General features: G+C 41.3%; 4 protein-coding genes across 10 annotated transcripts in view; all 4 read right to left on the bottom strand.

Annotated features, from left to right (window-relative positions):
• Window positions 1-2,586: 2,586 nt before the first annotated feature.
• LOC105567620 (putative ATP-dependent RNA helicase DHX33) lies at window positions 2,587-9,276 on the bottom strand. The gene is made up of 8 exons (XM_012022616.1): window positions 8,819-9,276; window positions 6,866-7,190; window positions 5,823-6,115; window positions 5,299-5,531; window positions 4,632-4,982; window positions 4,097-4,295; window positions 3,619-3,901; window positions 2,587-3,088 (listed from the first exon to the last, which is right to left on the bottom strand). The coding sequence occupies exons 1-8, from the start codon at window positions 9,046-9,048 to the stop codon at window positions 2,912-2,914; spliced, it is 2,091 nt and encodes a 696-aa protein (XP_011878006.1). The 5' UTR covers window positions 9,049-9,276; the 3' UTR covers window positions 2,587-2,911.
• A 2,200-nt stretch (window positions 9,277-11,476) lies between these two features.
• On the bottom strand, window positions 11,477-16,399 carry LOC105567619 (major facilitator superfamily domain-containing protein 1-like). The gene is made up of 7 exons (XM_012022615.1): window positions 15,828-16,399; window positions 13,979-14,255; window positions 13,467-13,883; window positions 13,002-13,313; window positions 12,801-12,913; window positions 12,477-12,715; window positions 11,477-12,326 (listed from the first exon to the last, which is right to left on the bottom strand). The coding sequence occupies exons 1-7, from the start codon at window positions 15,967-15,969 to the stop codon at window positions 12,282-12,284; spliced, it is 1,545 nt and encodes a 514-aa protein (XP_011878005.1). The 5' UTR covers window positions 15,970-16,399; the 3' UTR covers window positions 11,477-12,281.
• Window positions 16,400-17,744: 1,345 nt separating this feature from the next.
• LOC105567618 (chromatin complexes subunit BAP18) lies at window positions 17,745-19,550 on the bottom strand. 2 transcript variants are annotated; one of them, XM_012022613.1, is made up of 4 exons: window positions 19,315-19,537; window positions 18,727-18,818; window positions 18,320-18,418; window positions 17,745-18,247 (listed from the first exon to the last, which is right to left on the bottom strand). In XM_012022613.1, exons 1-4 carry the CDS (start codon window positions 19,330-19,332, stop codon window positions 17,935-17,937), a joined length of 522 nt encoding a protein of 173 aa, XP_011878003.1. In that variant the 5' UTR covers window positions 19,333-19,537; the 3' UTR covers window positions 17,745-17,934. The 2 variants fall into 2 exon arrangements, with proteins under 2 accessions (XP_011878003.1, XP_011878004.1); XM_012022614.1 differs by lacking the exon at window positions 18,320-18,418 and having other exon boundaries at window positions 19,315-19,550.
• Window positions 19,551-20,455: 905 nt separating this feature from the next.
• LOC105567611 (probable RNA methyltransferase CG11342) overlaps window positions 20,456-21,467 on the bottom strand; it is a 60,996-nt gene continuing 59,984 nt past the window's right edge. For all 6 annotated transcript variants that reach the window (XM_012022593.1, XM_012022597.1, XM_012022596.1 and 3 more), the window contains one exon: window positions 20,456-21,343. In XM_012022593.1, the coding sequence (XP_011877983.1) occupies window positions 20,792-21,343 (552 nt within the window). In that variant the 3' untranslated portion in view covers window positions 20,456-20,791. The remainder of the gene's footprint in view (window positions 21,344-21,467) is intronic.

Here is a 21,467-nt window from a genome sequence, read left to right as displayed (position 1 = left end):
ATTAGGATGTGGCTTTGTCGATTTGAATTCGAGAAAAGAAATGAAATGCGATTTAATTCGATTAAAAATCCATGCTTTGCACTTTTCTAGTAAATCTCTCATTATCTATGTGTTAAAATTCAATCTGCTAACAACTATATTGCCAGTTAAAAATTATATCTCAATTATTCGATTTGATTTAATTCAATTCACGTGGCTTAGGATGTGGCTTTGTCGAGTCGGATTCGAGAAAAGAAATTAATTGCGATTTGGTTCTATAAGACATCCTTGCTCTACGCTTCTCTAATAAATAAAAAACCCGAGGACACACGAGTCATATACGTCATACGAGAATGACCTTTGCGTGAAGAGAGATAATTAGGTTTCGCAACGTTTGGGAAACTTCGTAGGCGCGCGTGTAATATTTCCCGTACAAATAATGGATATTTAATGTTAAACTGTACAACTGACTGTTTGCGTCATTATTAAAGCGATTATTTTGGAAACTTCTTGTCTCTCATGTGCGCGCGCGAGCGCTTAATACTTGCCGCACAAATAATGGATATTTAATGTTAAACGGTGCAATTTATTGCTTCACTCGCGTCACAATTAAAGCGAGATGAAATAATGAAAGCAGCGCGTATCTCTCGCGAAATTTGTCAAAATTTGTAATATTTAATCTGCGTATCCCCGGTATTTACGAAAACATCGCGGATTTTCGTACGATTACGTTACAGCACACAGAGAAACAATTTACATTTAACATTTATCACAAGTGTAAAACTGTACAAAAAGTATAATAAAACTATAAGCTATACTGTGAAAGAAAAACAGACAATAAGACAAATTTTGCTGAAATTGCGGGGATATGCGAATAACATATATACAATAAAATAAACGACACGCGAGTGCGAGTCACGGGATGTAATATGAGCGTTAAAACTTCAGTCCGGCGGAAAATCCGCGGACCCGGGGGCTGCGCTTTCTTTGCCGTCGACTCGCTCGGGGCGATTAGCCCGCGCCGCGTAGCTGCAAATTCAATACTCCCTCCCGCTCGCGGCCATAATTATCCGATACGCAGAACGCGGGACAGAGCGCGGTAAGTGACGGGTAAGTGCGCGCAGCTATGAGCGTAGCAGCCCCGCGTAACGTCCGCTACCGCTAAATTTACCTGCTATCTTGCCGGGGCGCGCGAAACTTCGTTTCGCGATTCAATCGCCTCGCGGTACTTACCGTCAACGAGCGTTAGGCGCGCGGGCGCTGGTTAAGACCTCCCCTAGGTGGATACTCGGCCGGATTTCTTCGCGGCGCGCCCGTAGACCGTAAAATTGACCGAACTTGCCCGGCCGCCGGTGCACGATTCGTTCAATTTACCGCAACGGCCGTAAATGTTTAACTAAACTCGTTCGGCTTCTGCCTTGGCGTGGGACAAGCCGCGGTACAGGCTGCTCCACGGGGCAAAGTCCCTTCCCGAAGCCCATTGGGGCCGCGGAGCATGGCGGGCGCGGGAGGCGCCCTCTGTTTAAATTTTGGGAACGCGCCCTGCTCCCGCTCTTTCTAGAAACTTTGAGAAATTTGGAAAAAATTGCCGTGTCCACGCACAAAAAGTGTAATTAATCGTTTAAAAAAGTAAAGCGGTAATCTTAAAAATACGCATATAACCTAAGAAATTTCGTTTATACTATTTCGTACCCACCTCTAAAAGATTTCGCGGTCCCTGCGAACCTAATCAGCTGGCATTCTCGACTGCGTGCAGGTTTCGAAAAGAATTGCACCGGAGAGAGAAAAGTGTGCGGTTTTATTCTGGCTGTGGTGCCGGCAAATCCACACGCGTCAAAATGTATATAAACTTGCGATGGTAGAGAAGACTCTATCTTCTCGATTCCTCCTTTTCTAGAGGAAAAATGTAGTGGTTATAGGATATTTCATACTAAATACGGAATAAAGTTACGAGTGAAAATACACCGCGGAGAGATAAGAAATTCATTATTTATGTAAATTTCGGCGTTGCGTCGCCCCCTTTTTTTGGCGATAAATCTCCATCGAAATAATCGTTTTCCATTAAAATAACTATTTTTAACAGAATTATCGATAATTTTGCAGTATCAAACTATTCAAGACCCGTAGATCATCATTCCGAAAATATTTACCGTCAGTTTATTTCACCGCTGATATATTTTTCATCAATTTCATCATTCGTTTACCAAATAAACTGGTACACAGCCATTTTGTTAAATTTTATTTGTATTCATTAAAAACTGCAGACTTTTCTTTTCCCAACGTAATTTTTTTCAATAATTGCACGCAATTCGAAAATGACAGCTGACAAGTTTCAGCAGCTTCCCACGCGACACCCATTGCATGCAGAATAAAAGGGAAGAGGCAAGAGTGGATAAGATTAACCATTGTGTACGGATAAATCTTCAAGCGACTCAATGCAAATTGTAAGGAATATTGGGCACTGTTGCTTAAGGAGCACTTGCTCTGCATTGAACTGGGAAAGGGTTGGCGAATATGTTCGAGCAAGGATACGCGCGAAGGTGCGTGTCGAACAGATCGCGTTTCAATATGCCAAGCGCAGCATACACGCGACGGTTAACCACACAATTTATATTAACTAAATTTAATAACAGCGTTTAAAGTGTACAAGTGGTAAATGTGACGATTCTTAAACGTGTATCTACAACAAAACTGCACCCACGTGAGAGAAGGCCCGGTGACGCAATTGGCACCGCTGAATAAACGTACAAAGGAGCACAACGCGGTGATTGTTCTTCGCTCAATGCCGTTTCTCGTATTATCTATCGATCGATTTGTCATTCGGGAAAAACATCACCGCGCCGCCTCCGTTACTCAGTGGCCTCAATTGTTCCACCACACGTCAACAAAAATAAGCTCTGTATAAATAACGTCATAGGATAAAAAAATTGCGTCAGTCGCGTTTGCCAGGGCCGGTGTTTCTTTGCGTCAACCACGCCGGATCGATGGTAGACAGACAGCGAAGGTAACATCTTCCGGTGGCTACGACCTCCGTGAACAGCAGCAACGGCGGCTTCGTACCGTGCAACGCCGAGGAAGGGTGTATGGTTACCGGCTGCTTCGAGTACACCTATGCCGAACGCCGTAATGTGATTACGTGTTATTACGTGACTGTCTTTGCTTGTTTGTCGACGCGGGAAACTCGAGCGAGGTAGAGATGCAAACGGTTAATGGGAATGCAAAGATAAGAACGATTTGAAATTATTTATAATCTCCTACCCCTTAAATCTTTATCATTTAAAGAAAAAAGGTAAATATTATAAGCTTAATGAAAGAGCCAAGACTAATCGTTTTGATCTGCTGATTGAAGTTCGCTGAAATGACGTAAAATAATCAGAATAAAAGGTTCGAGATGTCAATGTGATAAAAAAATACTTGTTTATAAAACTAACATATCGTATTTCATTAAAAAATAATAGCTTAGTCGACGAAAACCCCACAATTTATGTAGATAAATGTTTGAGGGATTTTTACGGTTGCGTTTTCCTTCACAATAAAATTAGCTGGGGAGAGAGAGAATAATATTCCACATAACACTGACTAGCAATAAGAATATAATAATGCAGAAATAACATTGTGGGAGAGAGAACATTTACTTACCGTGACATACGTCTGGTCCCTCTGCAGCTCGGCGAGGTTCTCGTATAATCCCTCGAGGAAAGCTTTTCTGAGTTGCTTCGTATTCGTTCCGCAGCTCGCCTTCTGCAAATTCGCACGTTCCGCCAACGCCGCAAGCTGTTGCCTCACTTCCGACCCGTACTCGAGATTTCGGTGGTGTAAGAAGTTAGCGCGGCACCACTCCTTCTTCTGCGTCTCGTTTTGGTTTCCGTATGCCCGGAACACATTCAACAACGTTACGTGATCCCCCTCGGGCGAAGCAAATCTGAAACCCCACCCGATGAGTTACTCGGATCGCTATTAAATAATAACTTACGCGGCCATCCGCGATGGAAAATTCATTTAGTCGCGGATACGACGCTCCGTAGAAAAAAAATTTGTGTACAGATTTCATCTTGTTCCCATCTTCTCCTACTCGGTGTGTACTTTTAGATAAGTAGATTGCGAACAAGAGCCGTACCGTAAGCGTGCATTGTAGGCCTGTTCCCTCTTCGCGGGTGAGTCCATGAAAATCGATTCTCCCGATAATAAAGCGATAACCGTCAGTGCTTCCTCCAGACACCTGTGCTCCACCGACGCGAGGATCACTTTGGTAAATCGAGGGTCTAACGGGAATAGTGACATCGTTCGGCCGAGCGTAGTCAGCTGCGGTGGAGATCCTTTTAAGAGGGATTATATAAGAATTTATTGTCTCGAAACTCTCCCGTTACTCGTATCTCGCGCGATATTACGAAATAAAGACGCAAATTGCTGCCGATCAATTATTTCCTCTCGTCGCCTCTGAATCTCGATACGAAAAAAAGATATGATATATTGTGCTTTGGTATTAAATGAAGCTTTTTCTTTAAAAATAGCATAAGCAAAAATTAACGAGAAATCTATTAAGCATAACTGTTATATCTAAGTGGAAATTTTATTTTCCTTAAGCGAACAAACGTACCGAAGAAAGTGTCTTCTTCATTTATAAATAAATAGATATTAGTGGCATTTGTTACCTTTAACCGCGCCCAACTTTTCCAAACTGTTCACAGCGACGTCTATACTCTCCTTGGGCGGTTTGTCCATGAAATCGAAGGTGGTGATGTCGACGCCAATGGCGAGCAGTTGCAGAGCGACTCCCGCGAGGGAGCACCTTTGAATTTCTGGTATCGGCATGTACTTCATCTTCTCGAATTCCTCTCGTGTGTAAACTCTATAACACCTACCCGGTGCTTCGCGAGCGGCTCTACCCGCCCTTTGCAACGCCTGTGCCTGTGCGATTTTCTCGACCCTCAATACGTCCAACCCCGTCGTGGGATGATGCGTCCTTGCTTTGACGACACCGGTATCGATCACGTGGCGAATTCCTGTGTTTAATGCCTTATTAAATTTTCAGATTTCAAAACTGTAAGCCCGAAAACCGCGGGCGCTATGTAATTAATGTTCAAATAATCGCGACGTTGGAAAATAACATAATTAATCTCGTGCAGTCGCTTCAGTTGTCACGTCGGAAAAAACTTCATGAAAAAGCTTTTAAAAATAAGCTTCCTTTACAACTTGCCCCATGTTTATAATTATCTAACGTAAAAAAAACCTCGGCGCTGATAAAAATGTTCATTATCCCTTCTATTTTTACTTGGAAAATTAAGTAACAGAAAAGATCGAGACGAGAGATATATATACCGCCAATCGTAACGGACGTCTCGGCGACGTTTGTCGATAGTATTAATTTCCGCATTCCCGGTGGCGAAGGTTTAAAGGCCTCCAACTGCTGGTTGGTGGGCAACGCCGCGTATAAGGGAAAGATCTTCAGGGGCGGATACTCTTGTCCATCCAGTTGTTTAGCTATTTGTCGGGCGGCTACCTTAGCCGCTTCTATTTCTTCTTGACCGGTCAAAAAGATGAGAATATCCTCGCTGGAAAATAAAAGATCCAAAAGTTACACTAAAATATAATTGGAGCGTGTGGTTCTGAGAACGACCGGATCGATAAGGATTCGGACTTAATTTCCCGACCCTCAACGCGTGTGTATCTCGGTTTGTGAGCGATCGATTCGAGGCCTGTTGGCGAAAGGGTGCGCAATAAAATTGCAGCTCACTTCGAGAGCAATAAATTCATTAACATTCTAGAACATGATTTAATCCTATACGCGTCGTTCCTAAAACACACAGTTCACATTCCGCTTCGGAATGTCGCGCTGTTCTTACTTCGCGGGTGCCTCGCGGTGAATTTGAAACGCCGTAGCGAGCGCGGCGAACGCATAATCCTGCTGCGAGGACACCGCGTGAAAAATTCTCACGGGATGCTGACGGCCCTCCAAATACAACGCTGGTGCTTGGAAATACTCCTTGAACTTAGCGGGGTCCATCGTGGCCGACATGATCAAAAGTTTCAAAGGCGGCAGATTCTTCAACTTTCGCAAATTCTGCGCTCGTCTCGCCACCCCGAACAGAACGTCGGTTTGCACGGATCGCTCGTGAGCTTCGTCGAGTATCACCACCTGTTGCAAAGTTATAAAACTCATGCAACAATCGCATTCGGATAAGCAACAAAGGGAAATGTCTAGAGAGAGTCTCTAATTTTCAAGAAGATTATTGTTGATTTTAAATATAATAATATCTTAACGGAAAACTTTTTGTTAAAGCGTCTAATTTGCAAGCACAGGGTATCTGCTCGTTTCTCGAGAAAGAATTTGCTGAGAGAATTCCCTGATTTTTCCAAGGATTTTGGTTAAGACTTGCAGGTAAAATTATTTTAAAATAAATTTAATTATTGTATAAGGTTATTCTTATCACGTTCAGAGTGTGACCCTATTTACACGAGCATAAAGAGAAAATTAAAAGTTATAAAAATGTTGACATAGAAAAACGATTTTCACAAAACAGAATCTCGACTTCTCATTTCGAAGAAGCACGAGGAAATAAAGATGGAACGATGCTTGGAGCATTGGAGTTATTGCTCCCTAAACACATAAGTTTTCACTTTGTTACTAACTTGGCTAACTTTCGATTGCTCATGGAATACAAAATGAACAGAGCAATTTCAACAAACATTTCCTGATAAATTGCTGAGTTTTCAGGCAAAAAAGAATTCTCCGAGAATTGCAGATTTTCCAAGTTTTTCCCGATAGTAGACACCCTGAAGAGTTTAATTAAAAACAGATTGATTCCAGAATCCATACGTTGTATGAAACTATTAAATTATATATAATATCTTTCGCCATGATCCAAGATCATTTAAAGTTCCGTACCGAGTAATCCGACAGGATCTCATCGGTCATCGCCTCTCGCACCATCATGCCATCCGTCATATATTTGATCCTCGTCTGCGACGAAGTGCAATCCTCGAAACGGACGCAGTAGCCCACCAATTTTCCCGGTTTCGCCCCTTGCTCCAGGGCGACCCGGCGCGCTATGCTGACCGCCGCTATCCTGCGCGGTTGCGTGATGCCGATGCAGCCGGACGACCCAGCGATCCCGGCCTGGAGCAACAGCTGTGGGATCTGCGTGGTTTTACCGCTGCCGGTCTCGCCTATTATGATGAGGGTGTTGTGCCGGCGTATCTCTTCTACCAATCTGAAAATCGACGACCGATCACTTGTCTTGAATAAAAATGGTTTAGGAGAGAAAAGTCGTACACGCAATATTAAGTATACATGTAAAGAATGTTAAGCGAAAGTCGAGGGGGAAACCGCTGAGGGCATTGTGGTGTACAGATTTGCGGCATTACTGGGCATTACTAGGGCATTTTTGGGGCATTAGCTCTTGCTGGGGTATTATAAAGATAAAATAAGATAAAACAAGATAAATAAAATAAAGTAATGCCCACTGGGCATTAGTGGGCATTGGTGTACAAGATTTTGATCAGCGGTTTCCCCCTCGGTGAAAGTTTGCCGACTTAATGGGATGATCGTTGAAGATTTAAAATCTAAAAAGTAGACACATTAAATCATCAACTACTGCTGCAATCGGCTGTTGAATAATTAATAGATCCAATTAAAATATTAATTTCTTGTTCTGTTTTATGATTTTATCTTTATATCATTGATCTATACTTAGATCGTGATTGTAATCGTCACATGTTACACATAAGTACACAATTGACGCGTTTATTTCTCATTGAGCGTATTGATCAGACTTTTAATTGTAATGTGTATTGAACGAATTTTTACATTTTTAATTATCGTAAAAGAAATAAAATGAATTACATAACTTCGTTTGCATTTGCACAATACTATTTTATATAATGTATCCCAGCAATACATTTTAAATGGATAACTTATTATTCATCAATAACATGAAATAGGAACATTAAAATATATACATATATGTATGTACAACATAGATAACGTGCGATCATAAACAGCAGAATATTCTGGGTTCTACCAACTTGGTTGGGTCAAGCCGAGGGGGAAACCGCTGACCAAAATCTTGTACATACACTAATGCCCACTAATGCCCAGTGGGCATTACTTTATCTTATTATCTTATTTTATCTTTATAATGCCCCAGCAAGACCTAATGCCCAAAAAATGCCACAGTAATGCCGCAAATCTGTACACCACAATGCCCTCAGCGGTTTCCCCCTCGGGTCAAGCCTTGACCTTATAACTTCAAAAATAATTTATTATCGCGTAAGGATACAATTCGTATGCCAAAATTATGAACGTTCAAATTTTCACTAAATAGTGAAGTAATACAATATTCAAATAAAAAAAATCTCTGAAGTAGAAACTGGAGATCACAGTTTTCACTTCAAATTTGAATTGAACTATTTTGTGAAAATTTGTTCGTGGCATAGACGGTGATATAACATCGGTTTCTTCTAATAAAAATAAAATATTTTTCAGATCACATACATTTTTGGTTCAGCACTTATTTTGTGTACATATAATTACTTAACACTCGCGTAGTTTAATTACTAAATATTATTATAAAATGTTTAGAATATAATATATTTCTAGATAAACAAATTAATCATCGCAGCATATTTTCTACTTATCGACCGCGAGTAAGCGTCGTGCCGAGATGATCCACGGTAGCTAATCGACTATCCGCAGCGAGACTCCATTTTGAAACATCCTGTATATGCGTCGCGTGCACGACGCCGAACCTTCTGGACGTCACCTACCTATTTTCTTTTCTTTTGTCCGCGCACGACGCGAGTAAAAGTTACATCTCGCATTCGCTCGGGGGAAACTCACCGTTTACGGAGCAAATACACGGGCAGTGATTTCCTCCGCAGTTGCAAGCCAACAACGTTCGTCCGATCGTTATTCTTCGTCGGGAAGCACACGACTCTGGTGTTTTCGCTCGTTTTCTGTACCTTGGCGGAATTTTCGTGGAACACCACGGTGTTGGGCCGCTTCATGGCCAACTTGGGCGACTTCTCCATCGCACTGTGCTTGGAATCCGCGTCGTCGTGGACCCTCATCTCGCCGCGGATCGCTAGGAGCCGCCCGGTGAGTGCCGTACCGTGCGCGTATTATTACGTACACGTTTAACGTACCACTTGCGGCACAGTGTCGAGCACGTGTTGCGCGCTACAGCTGTTCCGCACACACTGTCCGCGCGCCCTCTCACCGAGAGGCTCTCAGCGTGTGCGTCGGAGCCCTGGAGTGGGGCACCGTAAAGCCCGTATCAGACTACGGATTGGGATTGAGATTAGATCGAACTTTGGCCAATTAGAGTGAAAGTTACTAAACTTGAGATCAGTAAACTTCACTGCGATTGGTCAAGTTTCAATCTAATCTCAATCTCACAATCCGTAGTCTGATACGGGCTTTACGTAAAATACCATTCTTAGGCCGGTATTCATAGTCCGTTCTTATATTTAAGATCATCTTACTTGATTGATTTTGAAATAAGACTCGACTACCGACCGTAGAAATTTTTTGCGTACCGGACACACGGACGGATGCGTGCGGCGCGGGCGACGAACACTCACGTGTTTCCGGAGAGGTGAGGATCCCGTATATGAAAGTTATATTATACCCGGACAACACACGCAATATTTATAAAACATATATGTACGAAATATTTATAACATTTCAATATTTTGTGAATATTTATCAAAATATTTCATGCATATTTTCGTAATCCTGAATAGATTTGTGATAAAAATTTATCATAAATGTCTGAAAAATGCTTTGAAAATATGCTAAAAATGCTGCAAAATAGATGGCGGTTTCGGTAAAAATTTGAGACATTTTTGCAAAATATTACTACAATGTGCTGTCTGGGTAATAGTAAATATAACTAATATTAACAGAAGAAAACAGTCAATATCGCAATTTCGCAGTGTTTTAAACGATAAATTTTTAATTTATGTAAAAAAGTTTGTTAATGTATAATTAATAAATAAATAAAAATTTTACGTAATATACAAATGCTCCGTTATGAACTTGTATAACGTGTATTTTTATATTTAGATATATTTTAGTTTTTATAAATAAAAAGTAATTAGAGCAATAAATGCGTTTCAAAAAATTACAAATTCCTAATTCTCTCGAGATTCATTAAATCTTGCAATCATTTCTACTTTTAAACATAGAGATATCTTTAAGTTGCCAGTAAAAAATAACAATAAGTAAGTTGAGTCGACATTAACTGGCACGTGTTTGATACAAGAAAATTACAATGCGACGTTTCGACCATGGGTTTAGGTCCTTTTCAAGCACGTTCTGAAAGAAAAAGTCCGATAATCGAGATTACAAAGCTCATCAAAGATACAAATTAAATGAATAAATAATCGTGCGTATAATACAATAATAAAATAAGTAAAAAGAAACAAGATTACAATTAATAAATACAATAAAAGATATGGATTGTCACAGCGGATAATATAACAGATTGAAAATAAATCCTAGACCAGTCAATTATAGAGGAAAAGATCCACTATGCGATTCCAAAAACGAATAGTCTACAGATTATGTTGCCCAGACTAAAAGAGACTAACATCTGGAGACGAGAGTCAAAAAACATTTCAATAATATTAAAAAAGATGAGAGTAACCACTCCGTCATTAGCAAATACCGCACATCGCTCGGGCATGATTTTAATTGGACTTCTCCAAATATTTAATCTGTGAAAAACATACGAGAATGAGAGAAATTGCCGAAATGTTACACATTAAAATTAATTCTAACACCATTAATTCACAAAAAAGATACTGAGAAACTTAATCCTATCATGACTCCATTTGTTGGTTATTTATTTATTTCCCTCTCCTCGACGTTTCACCTAGACGTTTTATCATACTTACACTTCCGACAGTCATTCTCTGGCCTTTGTAGATGGTGTACATACTTTAACTTAGTGCCTGTCAATTTTTATAATTATGGCTTACTTCCTTTGGACTTTTATTACTTGACTTCATTTTACATTGGCCTGATTATTTATTAAGGTAATTGACTAGTGTAGGATTTATTTTCATTCTGTTATATTATCCGCTGTGACAAACCATGTCTTTTATTATAATTATTAATTGTAATCTTGTTTCTTTTTACTTATTTGATTATTGTATTATACACATTTTGATTATTTATTAATTTAATTTGTATCTTTGATGAGCTTCGTAATCTCGATTATCGGATGTTTTCTTTCAAAACGTGCATGGCCGAAACGTTGCATTGTAATTTTCTTTTAAACACGTGCCAATTAAGGTCTACTAAACGTACTTATAGATTTTAATTTTAATAAAAATACGCGATTGATTAACTGAAGTCATATAAAACTTGGTGTCCATCAATTTTTAGCTCGTTCAACTGAATTCACATTTCTCGCTTTCTTTTCCATTGATTTATTCAATATGCCTGCAATTAATGAGAAAACTCCTAAAAATGTAAATGAACTTAATTTTACGTTTATATGTTTTTATTATTATCAATCGCACTGGCGATCGAAAGAGCGACCCAAGGTGTTTGATAATACCTCGAATGTTTTTTATCGCACAAAAGTATAAGAGTTAAAAAAAAACGGGGTTCGTGCGCACTCGGATTATCTGTCCTCTCTGACTAATGCTGTTAAATTTTACCAATTTTACGTTTTATCGTGCCGCGCAATAGTAATATATTCATATCTCGACGTTGTTCGGAACTGGTCACGAGAGTTTTATCGACAAAGAGCGCGAAGAACGTCGCATATATTTAAACGTACGAGACAAAAAGTGAGTTAACGGTAGTTTGTTTTTATACAATTCATTATTTCGTTGAAACGATTTTGGCAAAAACTCAAACAGCGGTCAGAGATCGAACATTTATTATAATATTACATTAATATATATATATATATATTTATATATATAAAACACGTCAAATATCTTATGAACAAGTAACTTTGCAACGCTCATATATGTATATATGTATACCTTTTAAATTAGAGGTAGAGAGAATGATTGACGCTCCACCATCATTGATAAAAGATATACTTATGTCATAGTCATAAATTATTAAAAGTTTCATTATCACGCGTAATGTATTTGATCGAGACTGTTAAAGAAAAACCGCCAATGCTACCAGCTGTTAAAAAGTAAAGCTCGAACAGTATGCGTTATGAAATTATCACAGATCAAGCTGTGTGTAATAGGAAGACACAATGAGCCAATATTTTGACGAGATTTCAAAGTATTTTTACCTATTTTTGTATCATAAATTTGCAGCTAAAGTATCATCGTAGTGGTCGATGAATCGGCGTGATCGCATGTGGTGGTACCTGGAATTTGAAAAACGTGCGTTATAAATTAATTACGATTTGATATTCTTAGACGCTTTTATTTCTGTTTCATTACCCACCTCGGTCTGTCGCTTCATGTTATATATAGAACAAGTAAAAATGTGTAACTTGAACACGGAATCGACTTACCATTGCACCAATGCGAGACAAGTAACGATTTCGTATACTGATGTCAGATTGTGGCTGCATAAGACTATCGGCTGAAAAATCTGACGTGCATTCCGATGACAGCAATTTTTCTCGCTCCAAACTCTCAGGCGTGCATTGAACTGCCTCGTATCGTTCTCTTTGTCCTGGAGTCATGTTGAGATAACCACCGCTTGTTGCCATGTCGGACACCCAGATTGCACCGGCGGTTATCAGTGAAACTGTGAAATATGTTGTTTGTAAGAAAATTTCGCGTTCCTACGTGGAAATCATATCTCGAGTTTCCAAGTTCGCGAAAATACTCACTCCAGAGCCAACCGAGGAAGAACATCTCGAGCATTAAATATCCTCCTTTGTCGACGATTATGCCGGCCACAATTGCGACTACAGCGAGACCTAAGTTTTGTACAGACTGCGCTCTAAAAAGGAAAGATTGTATTAATTTTATTTTCTAGCGCGCCTTAGGGCATTATTTTACTCTGAGATCTCAAGTAGATTAATATTTACATTCCATAAGCGGTTCCAAGTTGATGCTCCGGCGTTACAAGAGCAATCAGAGGCCACAAGCTACTAGCGAGCATAGAATACGCCAGTCCCATGAGAATCATACACGCATACGGATTCAGATAGGTAAAAGCGAGTAGTCCGTGAGCAACGATAGTAACGCAGATACTGATGAACACCCACGATACGTTTTTGCCAGTTCTATCCACTATGTAGCCTAACAGAGGCGAAGCTATCGCCGATATCGAATAAACGAGTGAATTTACTGTATTTGCGGCAGATGGGTCATATTCGTACTTCCGCTCGAAAAATACCCTGAAACAAAACGAGACCATTTTTCGTACGTGTAAAACTAGATAAGACAATGTTAATTTTTACGATCAATTTTAAAGCAGTACCATTCTTGCACAGACTTTAACTGGTGCAACTGGAAAATGCAATAAGTTTTTTATGCTGTCGGGCACTTACTTTCCCAGAGCAATGAAGGGGAATATCGCGACGTAGTAAGCAATGCAAATGATTGCGACCAGCCAGAAGATTGGCTTGAAGTCCTTAACATCTTTTAGGCTGACGACCTGCGGCTCCTGTCCCTCCCCTCGTCGGAGCAGTCTCTCCGCCCGCTTATCCATGAAGCCCAACACACAGGCGCATATCATCGACATTACGCAGGTGACGGCTGCGAGAAAGAGAACTATACCGATGCACTTCGGGCCCTTGTAATATTGAGACACGTAATTGTATACTGGCTCCATTACTAGGAAGTTTACGGTCGATCCTACTCGGGCGAAGCTCAACTGCAGTCCGAACACCATGTTCAACTCTTTGCCCTTGAACCAAAGGACCGCGTAACTGTTCTGCGCGACTGCCAACGATTCCGCGCCGATTCTGTAGGAAAGAAAAGCGCTTGTTAGTTTCACGGCTTTCCAGGAGGACATGCAAGTTTTAAAACACTCCGCATTGACCTAGCAATAACAACGTACCCGAAGACAAATCGGCCGAGCATCATCAGCCAAAAAGCGTCGATCATAGCACCACTTGCAAAAATGATCTGACCGATCAACGTGAGCCCCATGTATATCACCGTGCCCAGCCGAATCCCGAAGACGCTGTCCAGCAGGAAGCCGCCGATGAAGCAGAGAATGACGTTCGGCCAGGAATATATAGAGTACAGCAGGACAAACCTGCTAGTCGACATGTTCAAATCAGTTTTAAAATTGTCTTGCAGCGCTCCGGGGTTGTCGAAGCAGAAATACGAGCCTGAAACAAAACGGGCGTACATTGAAATTTCTGCGGTGAAACGACGGGACATTTTTTTTCGCGAGGCTTGGGCGCTCCTCATTTCGGTCGGATAAATCGGAATGTTATTTGCTGGCAGCTTCGCGGTCTGATAAACGAAGATATCGCGCGTGCGTGACTCGATTGTGTCATAGGTTCTAACGTCGCTTATACAACATATGGCCAATATTTATAAAGAAAAGCCGCGCGATAAGCCGCACAAAGAGAGCGTTCATGATACGCCTTATCTAAATGTCAAATTTTTCCCTGATTAATAGCATGGAGACGTTCGCAATTTCCATTACAACCCGACTGATTGTACCCTTTTTGCCGTTGGTGCCTCTCTGTGTAAGGCCCGGGCTTCACCAATGCCGCTTAACTTTAAGCTCAGCTTAATTCGTTCTTTATCACTTTCCAACTGTTACTCTACACTGTAAAAAAATTACAAGTAAAATTACATTACATCGGGTAATATTGGGACCATCTATTAAAGGTATACATTTACGTACATCAGTAAATTTTCACCTTACAGGTAAAATTATTACCTTACATAATAAGTAAACTGCTCTTAATTGTGCAACTTTTACAATTTTTTTGTAATTTTCCATCACGCATAAACAAGTATTTACGCAATAAAGAGTAAAAAAATTCTTTCGTAAAAGAGTACATAAACTTATATTATATATTTCCGTTATCAATAGTGTAATCGCTACACTTATTACGTATGTAATTTTACATACTTTTTTTACAGTGTAAAAAGAGGCAAACGCGAATTGAAGCAAGATTAGAGTTAAGCGACGTTTGGTCGCTCGGTGATTTTAATCTTGGTTTAATTAACGCTTGTCTCTTTCCGAAGTAAAGGCTAATCTACGTGTCCTTTTGCGTCTCGAAACATTCTATTTCCTAGCCAATAAATACGCTTACAAAATTTGGGCAAGCTGATAAATTGTGCATTGTACATTGTACAATCGTAAATTGTCGACAAGTCTGTTAAGCGTTTTGATTTGTTTACATAAAATAGAATGTTTCTAGATGCAGAAAGCACATTGTAGATCAGGCCTAACAGTTGGGAAGAGACAAAGAGCGAATTAAGCCGAGTTTAAAGTTAGGCGACGTTGGTGAAACCTTAGACTTTGGCTGTAGAGTCACGGCTGGGGAAAAAGACATCGCGTTTTAAAAACGTGGACGGATCGCGGCTCGGTCAAACGTCAGGGACTCTAAATATCGACGCGAGCTTTGCACGGCGCGAGATCTCACGCTATTGCACTCGGTACGGAAAGGTGTTAATTGGCATTGAAACAAACGGGACTCGAGAAACCGGGGTGGCTTCGGGGCGGAGTACACTTTCTACGAAACGGGGATCGCGGAAGCGGCGGACGTGTGACAATGGATCCGGCGAGAAAGCGGCGGAGCTGCAGTGCGCTACGCGTTCCGCTCTTCTGACAGTGACACCATTCCGGCGGCGGCGATAACAAACAACGGACAGTAAACAAGGTGAGCGCCGTTGGTAAACAACGGCCGCGAAAAACGTCAACGTCATCAGTCAACGCGTACCGAATCCGAGCAGGCACATGAGCGCCAGGCCGAGAAATCGGTAGGGCGCCTTCTTCGGGCTGCAGCATCCTTCAAGGGCCGCCTCGTCCTCGGAGCGGTCCAGATTGTCGCCGCCCGTGCTCTCCACCGCGCCTCCCTCCATGCCGTCGTTGTCGCGACGCTCTTCTCCTTGTCCGCGGATCCGCTTTGTCGCGTCTTGACAGCGTTCGAGCAGCGCAAGGTGCCCGAGAGAGAGAGAGGGAGTCCAGTGATCAATTTGCGTAACGCGCGTCTCCGTGTTTCACTCTCCCTCTTTCACGTCATCACGCGGGCGAACGACAAGAGGATCGGCGATCGATGAAGCGAACGCCGATCGACTACTCCGACTGCGTCGCGCGGCCGCCGAGCGTTGTCATTGTTGATCGGTTAATCTGTCACTTGGGCGGTGCGCGTGGCGTCCGGGTACTCGGGTTATGCGTCATTCGGCGCGGAGATACACACGCACAATCGGCACGCGAGCGAGACGCGAGACGCGCGCGAGCCTGGATCCCTCTCTTTCTCACACGCAGAAAAGTCCCTACGGGCTCCGAGTGTACCAACCAGAAGGAAGCGAACTAACTAAAGTTCGTTATTTGTAACTGGATCTTGAATTCATTCAATTCATTCCAAGAAGAAACGTATACGAAAATTCTGCTCCGGCAGAAAAGTTCAAAGTCGATTGGTTAGCCAATAGCCAATCAGCTTGCAACTTTTCTGTAAGAGCAGAATTTTCCCATACGTTTCTCCTTCGAATAAATTCAAGAATCGAGCCCCAGGCCCGATTTCACACCACAAACGTCGCTTGACTTTAATCTTGGTTTAATTTCCTGTCTGTCTCCTTCTGGACCAACAATTGAAAAGAGACAAAGAACGAATTGAGCTGAACTCAAAGTTAAGCGACGTTGGTGAAACCGGGCCTTGTTACCTTTGTATTCTCTTCTTTCCGACGAAGACACGCGTTTTTTATTCGTGCGCAGAAAATATAACGTGGCGCAGTTACAAAATTCTGAGATTATAATTCCTTAAAAAAGAAAGAAAAATAGGGATCGCTGGAAAATTATTGAGGGTCGTACGTTTACAATTGGAATAAATAACGCTATAAAACGGGTTCCTATAAAGATCGCTTTTTTACGTCTCTTTGAAATTCCATAGTAAATAAATTTTTACAAATGAACATAAACGGTGGACCAATATCTACACGAGCGATATAGGACGAAAACTAAGAATTAAATATATATTTAGAGTAACTTCATGGCGAACGTTTCGGTGTCGCGGCACCTAACATACCGATTTAATTTAAATTTTTACACCAATGCGAATAGAATTATTAAGTTTGCATAAATCAAACAAGCGAGAGCGCCTTTAGGTCCGAGCAAGATGTTGGCAGTCCAATAATTGTAACCCAACGTGTGAATTCACATACACCTTTTTCCACCTTGTCCTGCGCGCCGGTTTCTTTTCGGACACAACAGTTTCATTTATTGTTAGATGGTATCATTGTCGTTAGTGAATTCACATATTACAAACGATTTCTAATTATTTTTAAATGCTATATTTACCACTCAATACCCCCCCCCCCTCCCGTACTGTAGATTCTTATTGCGAAACATATTACCTCAGTCAGGATTCAAACCTGGCACCTCCCTCAATCCATGTCTTAACCGACTCGACTATATGAATTCAAATTTTAGATTACAATCATTGGGCTACAAACATCTTGCTCGGACCTAAAGGCGCCCTCGCTTGTTTGATTTATATCATAATGGTCCTATTTTGAACTTATTTAATCTGATCTCTGACCGCGACTGAATCAATCAGTAGTGTGACACGCGCGCTCCTAGATATAAAATTTGTATTTAAAGACGAGCGAGAAGGCGGTCGCCGGAGCAACGCGAGAAACCAGATCTTTATACATTTATTGTAAAAAGGTAACTTATGAGTTTACATGAGACCGAGGGACTTAAAACTAGTTAAACTTCGAATGTTCAATGAATAATTACATGATAAGAAAAGATGTGGATGGTATCACCAGCTTTCTTTCGATCATTTTACTTTACTTAACTTATGAGCGAATCAACTAATCGTAAGCTTAACCGGTGACTTCTTCGGTCGCGCCTTCCTCAAACTCGAGCTTCACTTGACACTCCTCGGGCAGTCCCTCAACGTCCACCTCCGTCTCGGGCGCGTTCAGCATGTTCAGCGTCACCTCCGCCGATTTTCCCATCAGACTCTGGTTCGCCGACGTCGATTGCTGCTTCGCGACCTGCTGCTGCTGTTGCTGCTGCTGCTGCTGCTGCACCAGCGTCGTCTGCTGCGCCTGCTGAGGTAGAATTTGTTGCTGCCTGACCGTCATCCCCGCCTCCTCAAACGCCTTCTTCTTCAGGGTGGTTCGTATCTGAGAGCTGGAAAAGAAAGCGATACGTTCGGTGTGAGATTCGGACTGACTGCCACAGCGGCAGTCTGTGAACACTTACACCGTCCGACTCTTGATGTGCTCGCTTATTCTGCTCAACTCTTCGCTGAAGACTCTGACCGACTGACGGAGCATCTCAATGTCCTCGTCAGCCCATTTACTACGCATCGAGGGGGATAGGGAATTAAGAAAAGAGCGTGGGGCCCGCTACAATTTTATACAGGACGCTACTCCAGTGGTATACATACGTTCCAAACTAGTTGGAAACAAGTTAACTTTTTGCGACAAATATATTACCAGAGAACCATCCTATATAGACATTGCCGTAATAATGAAAACTGTAATTTTGTTTTCCGTGCAGTTCCGTCAGAATTGTACAATACTTTTCAGATATCTTTAAGACTACCTCCGGTTTTACTCCCCAAACGTGTCTCAAGATATGTATTGCGGATAATATTTCTAACTTACCCTGCTAGGGAATCTGACGTAGGATGCAGCTGCATCGTTAGCTCGCCCAGCTTGTTGAAGGCCACTCCAGCTGCAGCGAAGATCTCGCCCACCTAAACATGAATGACGTTTTGATTCTGGCGATTGTTAGGGCCTGAGCAGAACGGCTGTCCTGCAGTCTTAAGACAACGCTTTGTTTTAAATCTTTATCTTAAAGTAACGCACACTGTTTGGCGACTTAAGAATACAAGACAGCCATCCTGCTCAGGCCCTTATGTCCCTTACGCCCGGTCTACAATGAGTTGTTAGTCGTTAGTCAGAAGTCGGAACTATATGTCGGTCCTTTTTCTTCCACCCAGAAAGGAAAAGGATCAACATATAGTTGCGACTTCTGACTAACGACTAACGACTCATTGTAGACCGGGCCTTAATATTACGTTGAATCAAAATTCCTTTCACTATCAGTTTAACCTAAAAACATAAAAACACTCTTCTTTTACTCGACGTTAGCTTGGGCTTTTCTTTATCCGTCGACACTGCACAGAACTCGCCGAGCAATGGCAGCTTAATACGACAGAGTTTCTTGAAATTTCCAGTTTTCACCCTCACCTTGCTCGCAGAATTCATATTTGTATCGTTGCTGTTGTTATACTCGATTACGACCGTAACAGGGGTCGCGATAGGGGCGCCGATAGGCGTACGTTGTTGGCACTATCTCGAAGATTTCTGTCAGTAAACTAAAATAATGCTGATAACTTACCTACCATTGGTAAAGTTCGTAGTAACTTTACCAACCAACAATATAATTACAAAAATTTCTTTGTACCCGGTGAACACCGAGCATCAGCTTGCACTCAACAATACATATAAATGTAATAATATAACCAGGGTTGGTAGCGTCTAGTGAAAAAGATAAAAGTTAAGTTAAAAAGTTAAATAAATTAATTAATTAATCAGTTACATTATAGTCTGTTAACTTTTTACTGAATTTAGTTGTATTTTAGCGGTAACTTTTAACTTTAAATTTACCTTTCTTATAAAGTTAGCCATGCTATAAACAAAGGCAATTACAAGACGCCGCGCGTCTACCTACATTGGCAGTTTTTGTGTTCCAAAGATCACTGCCAGAGCCAAAAATCTACAGTATGCGTTATGTGCACTGTAGATCTTCAGCGCTGACAATAAATTTTGGAACACAGCCGTTGTTTGGGGTTTTGATTCTCGAAATCGCGTGAAATTGTTCACATATGTAACGGGCCATATTCCGTGTAGGTGATTGATTGTCTAAACGCTGGTCGTGAAATTTAACGCAACTTAATTTTACGTGATCGCGAGTCAAATTCAACTTTTAACTTTTTAATTTCTTTCTATTATTAACTTAACTTTTAATTCAATTAATTTTATTATGGATTAACGTGTATTTTAACTAAGTTAAATTTTCAAGGCTGTTAACTTTAACTTAACTTACTTTAAAAAAAAGATAATTTACCCAACCCTGAATATATTATAACACTGTATGTTGAGTGAGAAATTGTAACATAAATGCAATGTAACTGATAATTCATATACATATTTTGTCGACAAAGTGTTAATTTCCAAAAATCGATAATAATGTATAAAAAACACTAATTAAAATTGTAAGAATATATAACGGAATTGACGAATTCTTATAATTTTAAATTGCTAAAGATTCAAACTGCGACAATGCGAATGTTCCAGAATACACAAAGTATCGAGGGAATACATAATCACGCAGAAGGGTTATTATTAGTCAAACTTATTACAAGTTAAACATTTTCAGTTTGCATACAAATTCGAATTTATGAAAATTTAATTGCTCCAACAAAGAACGCCAGGAAGGATGCGATCAGCTAAAATGTGGCGCACGTAAAAAATCCATGCACTGGCATTTGAAAAGCTTTATTATAAATTTCCTGTCGTTATCTATGCCAGGATGAGCAAAATTATTACCGCTACGTCACACACTCGCGGTTACGATGTATAAACAATATTTAGAAAATTATGCGCATGCAGTTGCTACCATTTATGATCTGAATGCACATAATCGCGCGTGTTTGCTGATCTTTTACGACTCCCGTTTCCGTTCGTAAATCAGGAGCATGCGTCCCCACTCGTTGGTCGCGGTAACGGTGACTTTTCGAAAGTCGCACAGCCTCCTCAAAATATCCTCAATGTGCCTCATCGGATCGGTGTACTTGAGCTCCCTCAACAGCGGAAAGTCCCCCAGGTTCGCCCTTCGCAGTCTTCTCGAGGCGTTTCTGTAGCATCTCCAAGGCTGCGGCTCGACGACGATCATTTCCGCCAGCTCGCAGGCCCTTCGCAGAAACGCCTCCAGACCGTCGTCGCCGTGATTCAGGTGAATCCACATGGTGATCGAGAAGCAGAACACCACGTCGAATCGCGTTTTATTAAGCTGCGCCAGATATCGCCTCAGCGTCTCGCCGCAGTCCTCGGACAAAAAGTCCAGACACTCGAAGGTCACGCGATCCGGCCGCGGATTGCGCTCGCGCGCTTTCTCGATCAGGATCGGGTCGAGATCTACGCCGATTAAGGAGACTTCGGGCTGATCTTGCGACACGGCCTCCTCGAGGAAGTCGCGCAGAGCGTACGTGAGATCCTGCAAAACGCATCGTACAGAGAGTCCAGCGAAGAATTAAATATAAATAAATGTAAATAAGATTTGGATATGCTTTTGGACAGGGTCTTAATCTCAATTTGTGAAATTTGCTTGAAATAAAAAT

The sequence above is a fragment of the Vollenhovia emeryi genome, unplaced genomic scaffold (genome assembly GCF_000949405.1).
Source record: "Vollenhovia emeryi isolate VEMERY1.0 unplaced genomic scaffold, V.emery_V1.0 DF939136.1, whole genome shotgun sequence".
Classification (NCBI taxonomy): Eukaryota; Metazoa; Arthropoda; class Insecta; order Hymenoptera; family Formicidae; genus Vollenhovia; species Vollenhovia emeryi.
This window is presented reverse-complemented; position numbering and strand designations above follow the sequence as displayed.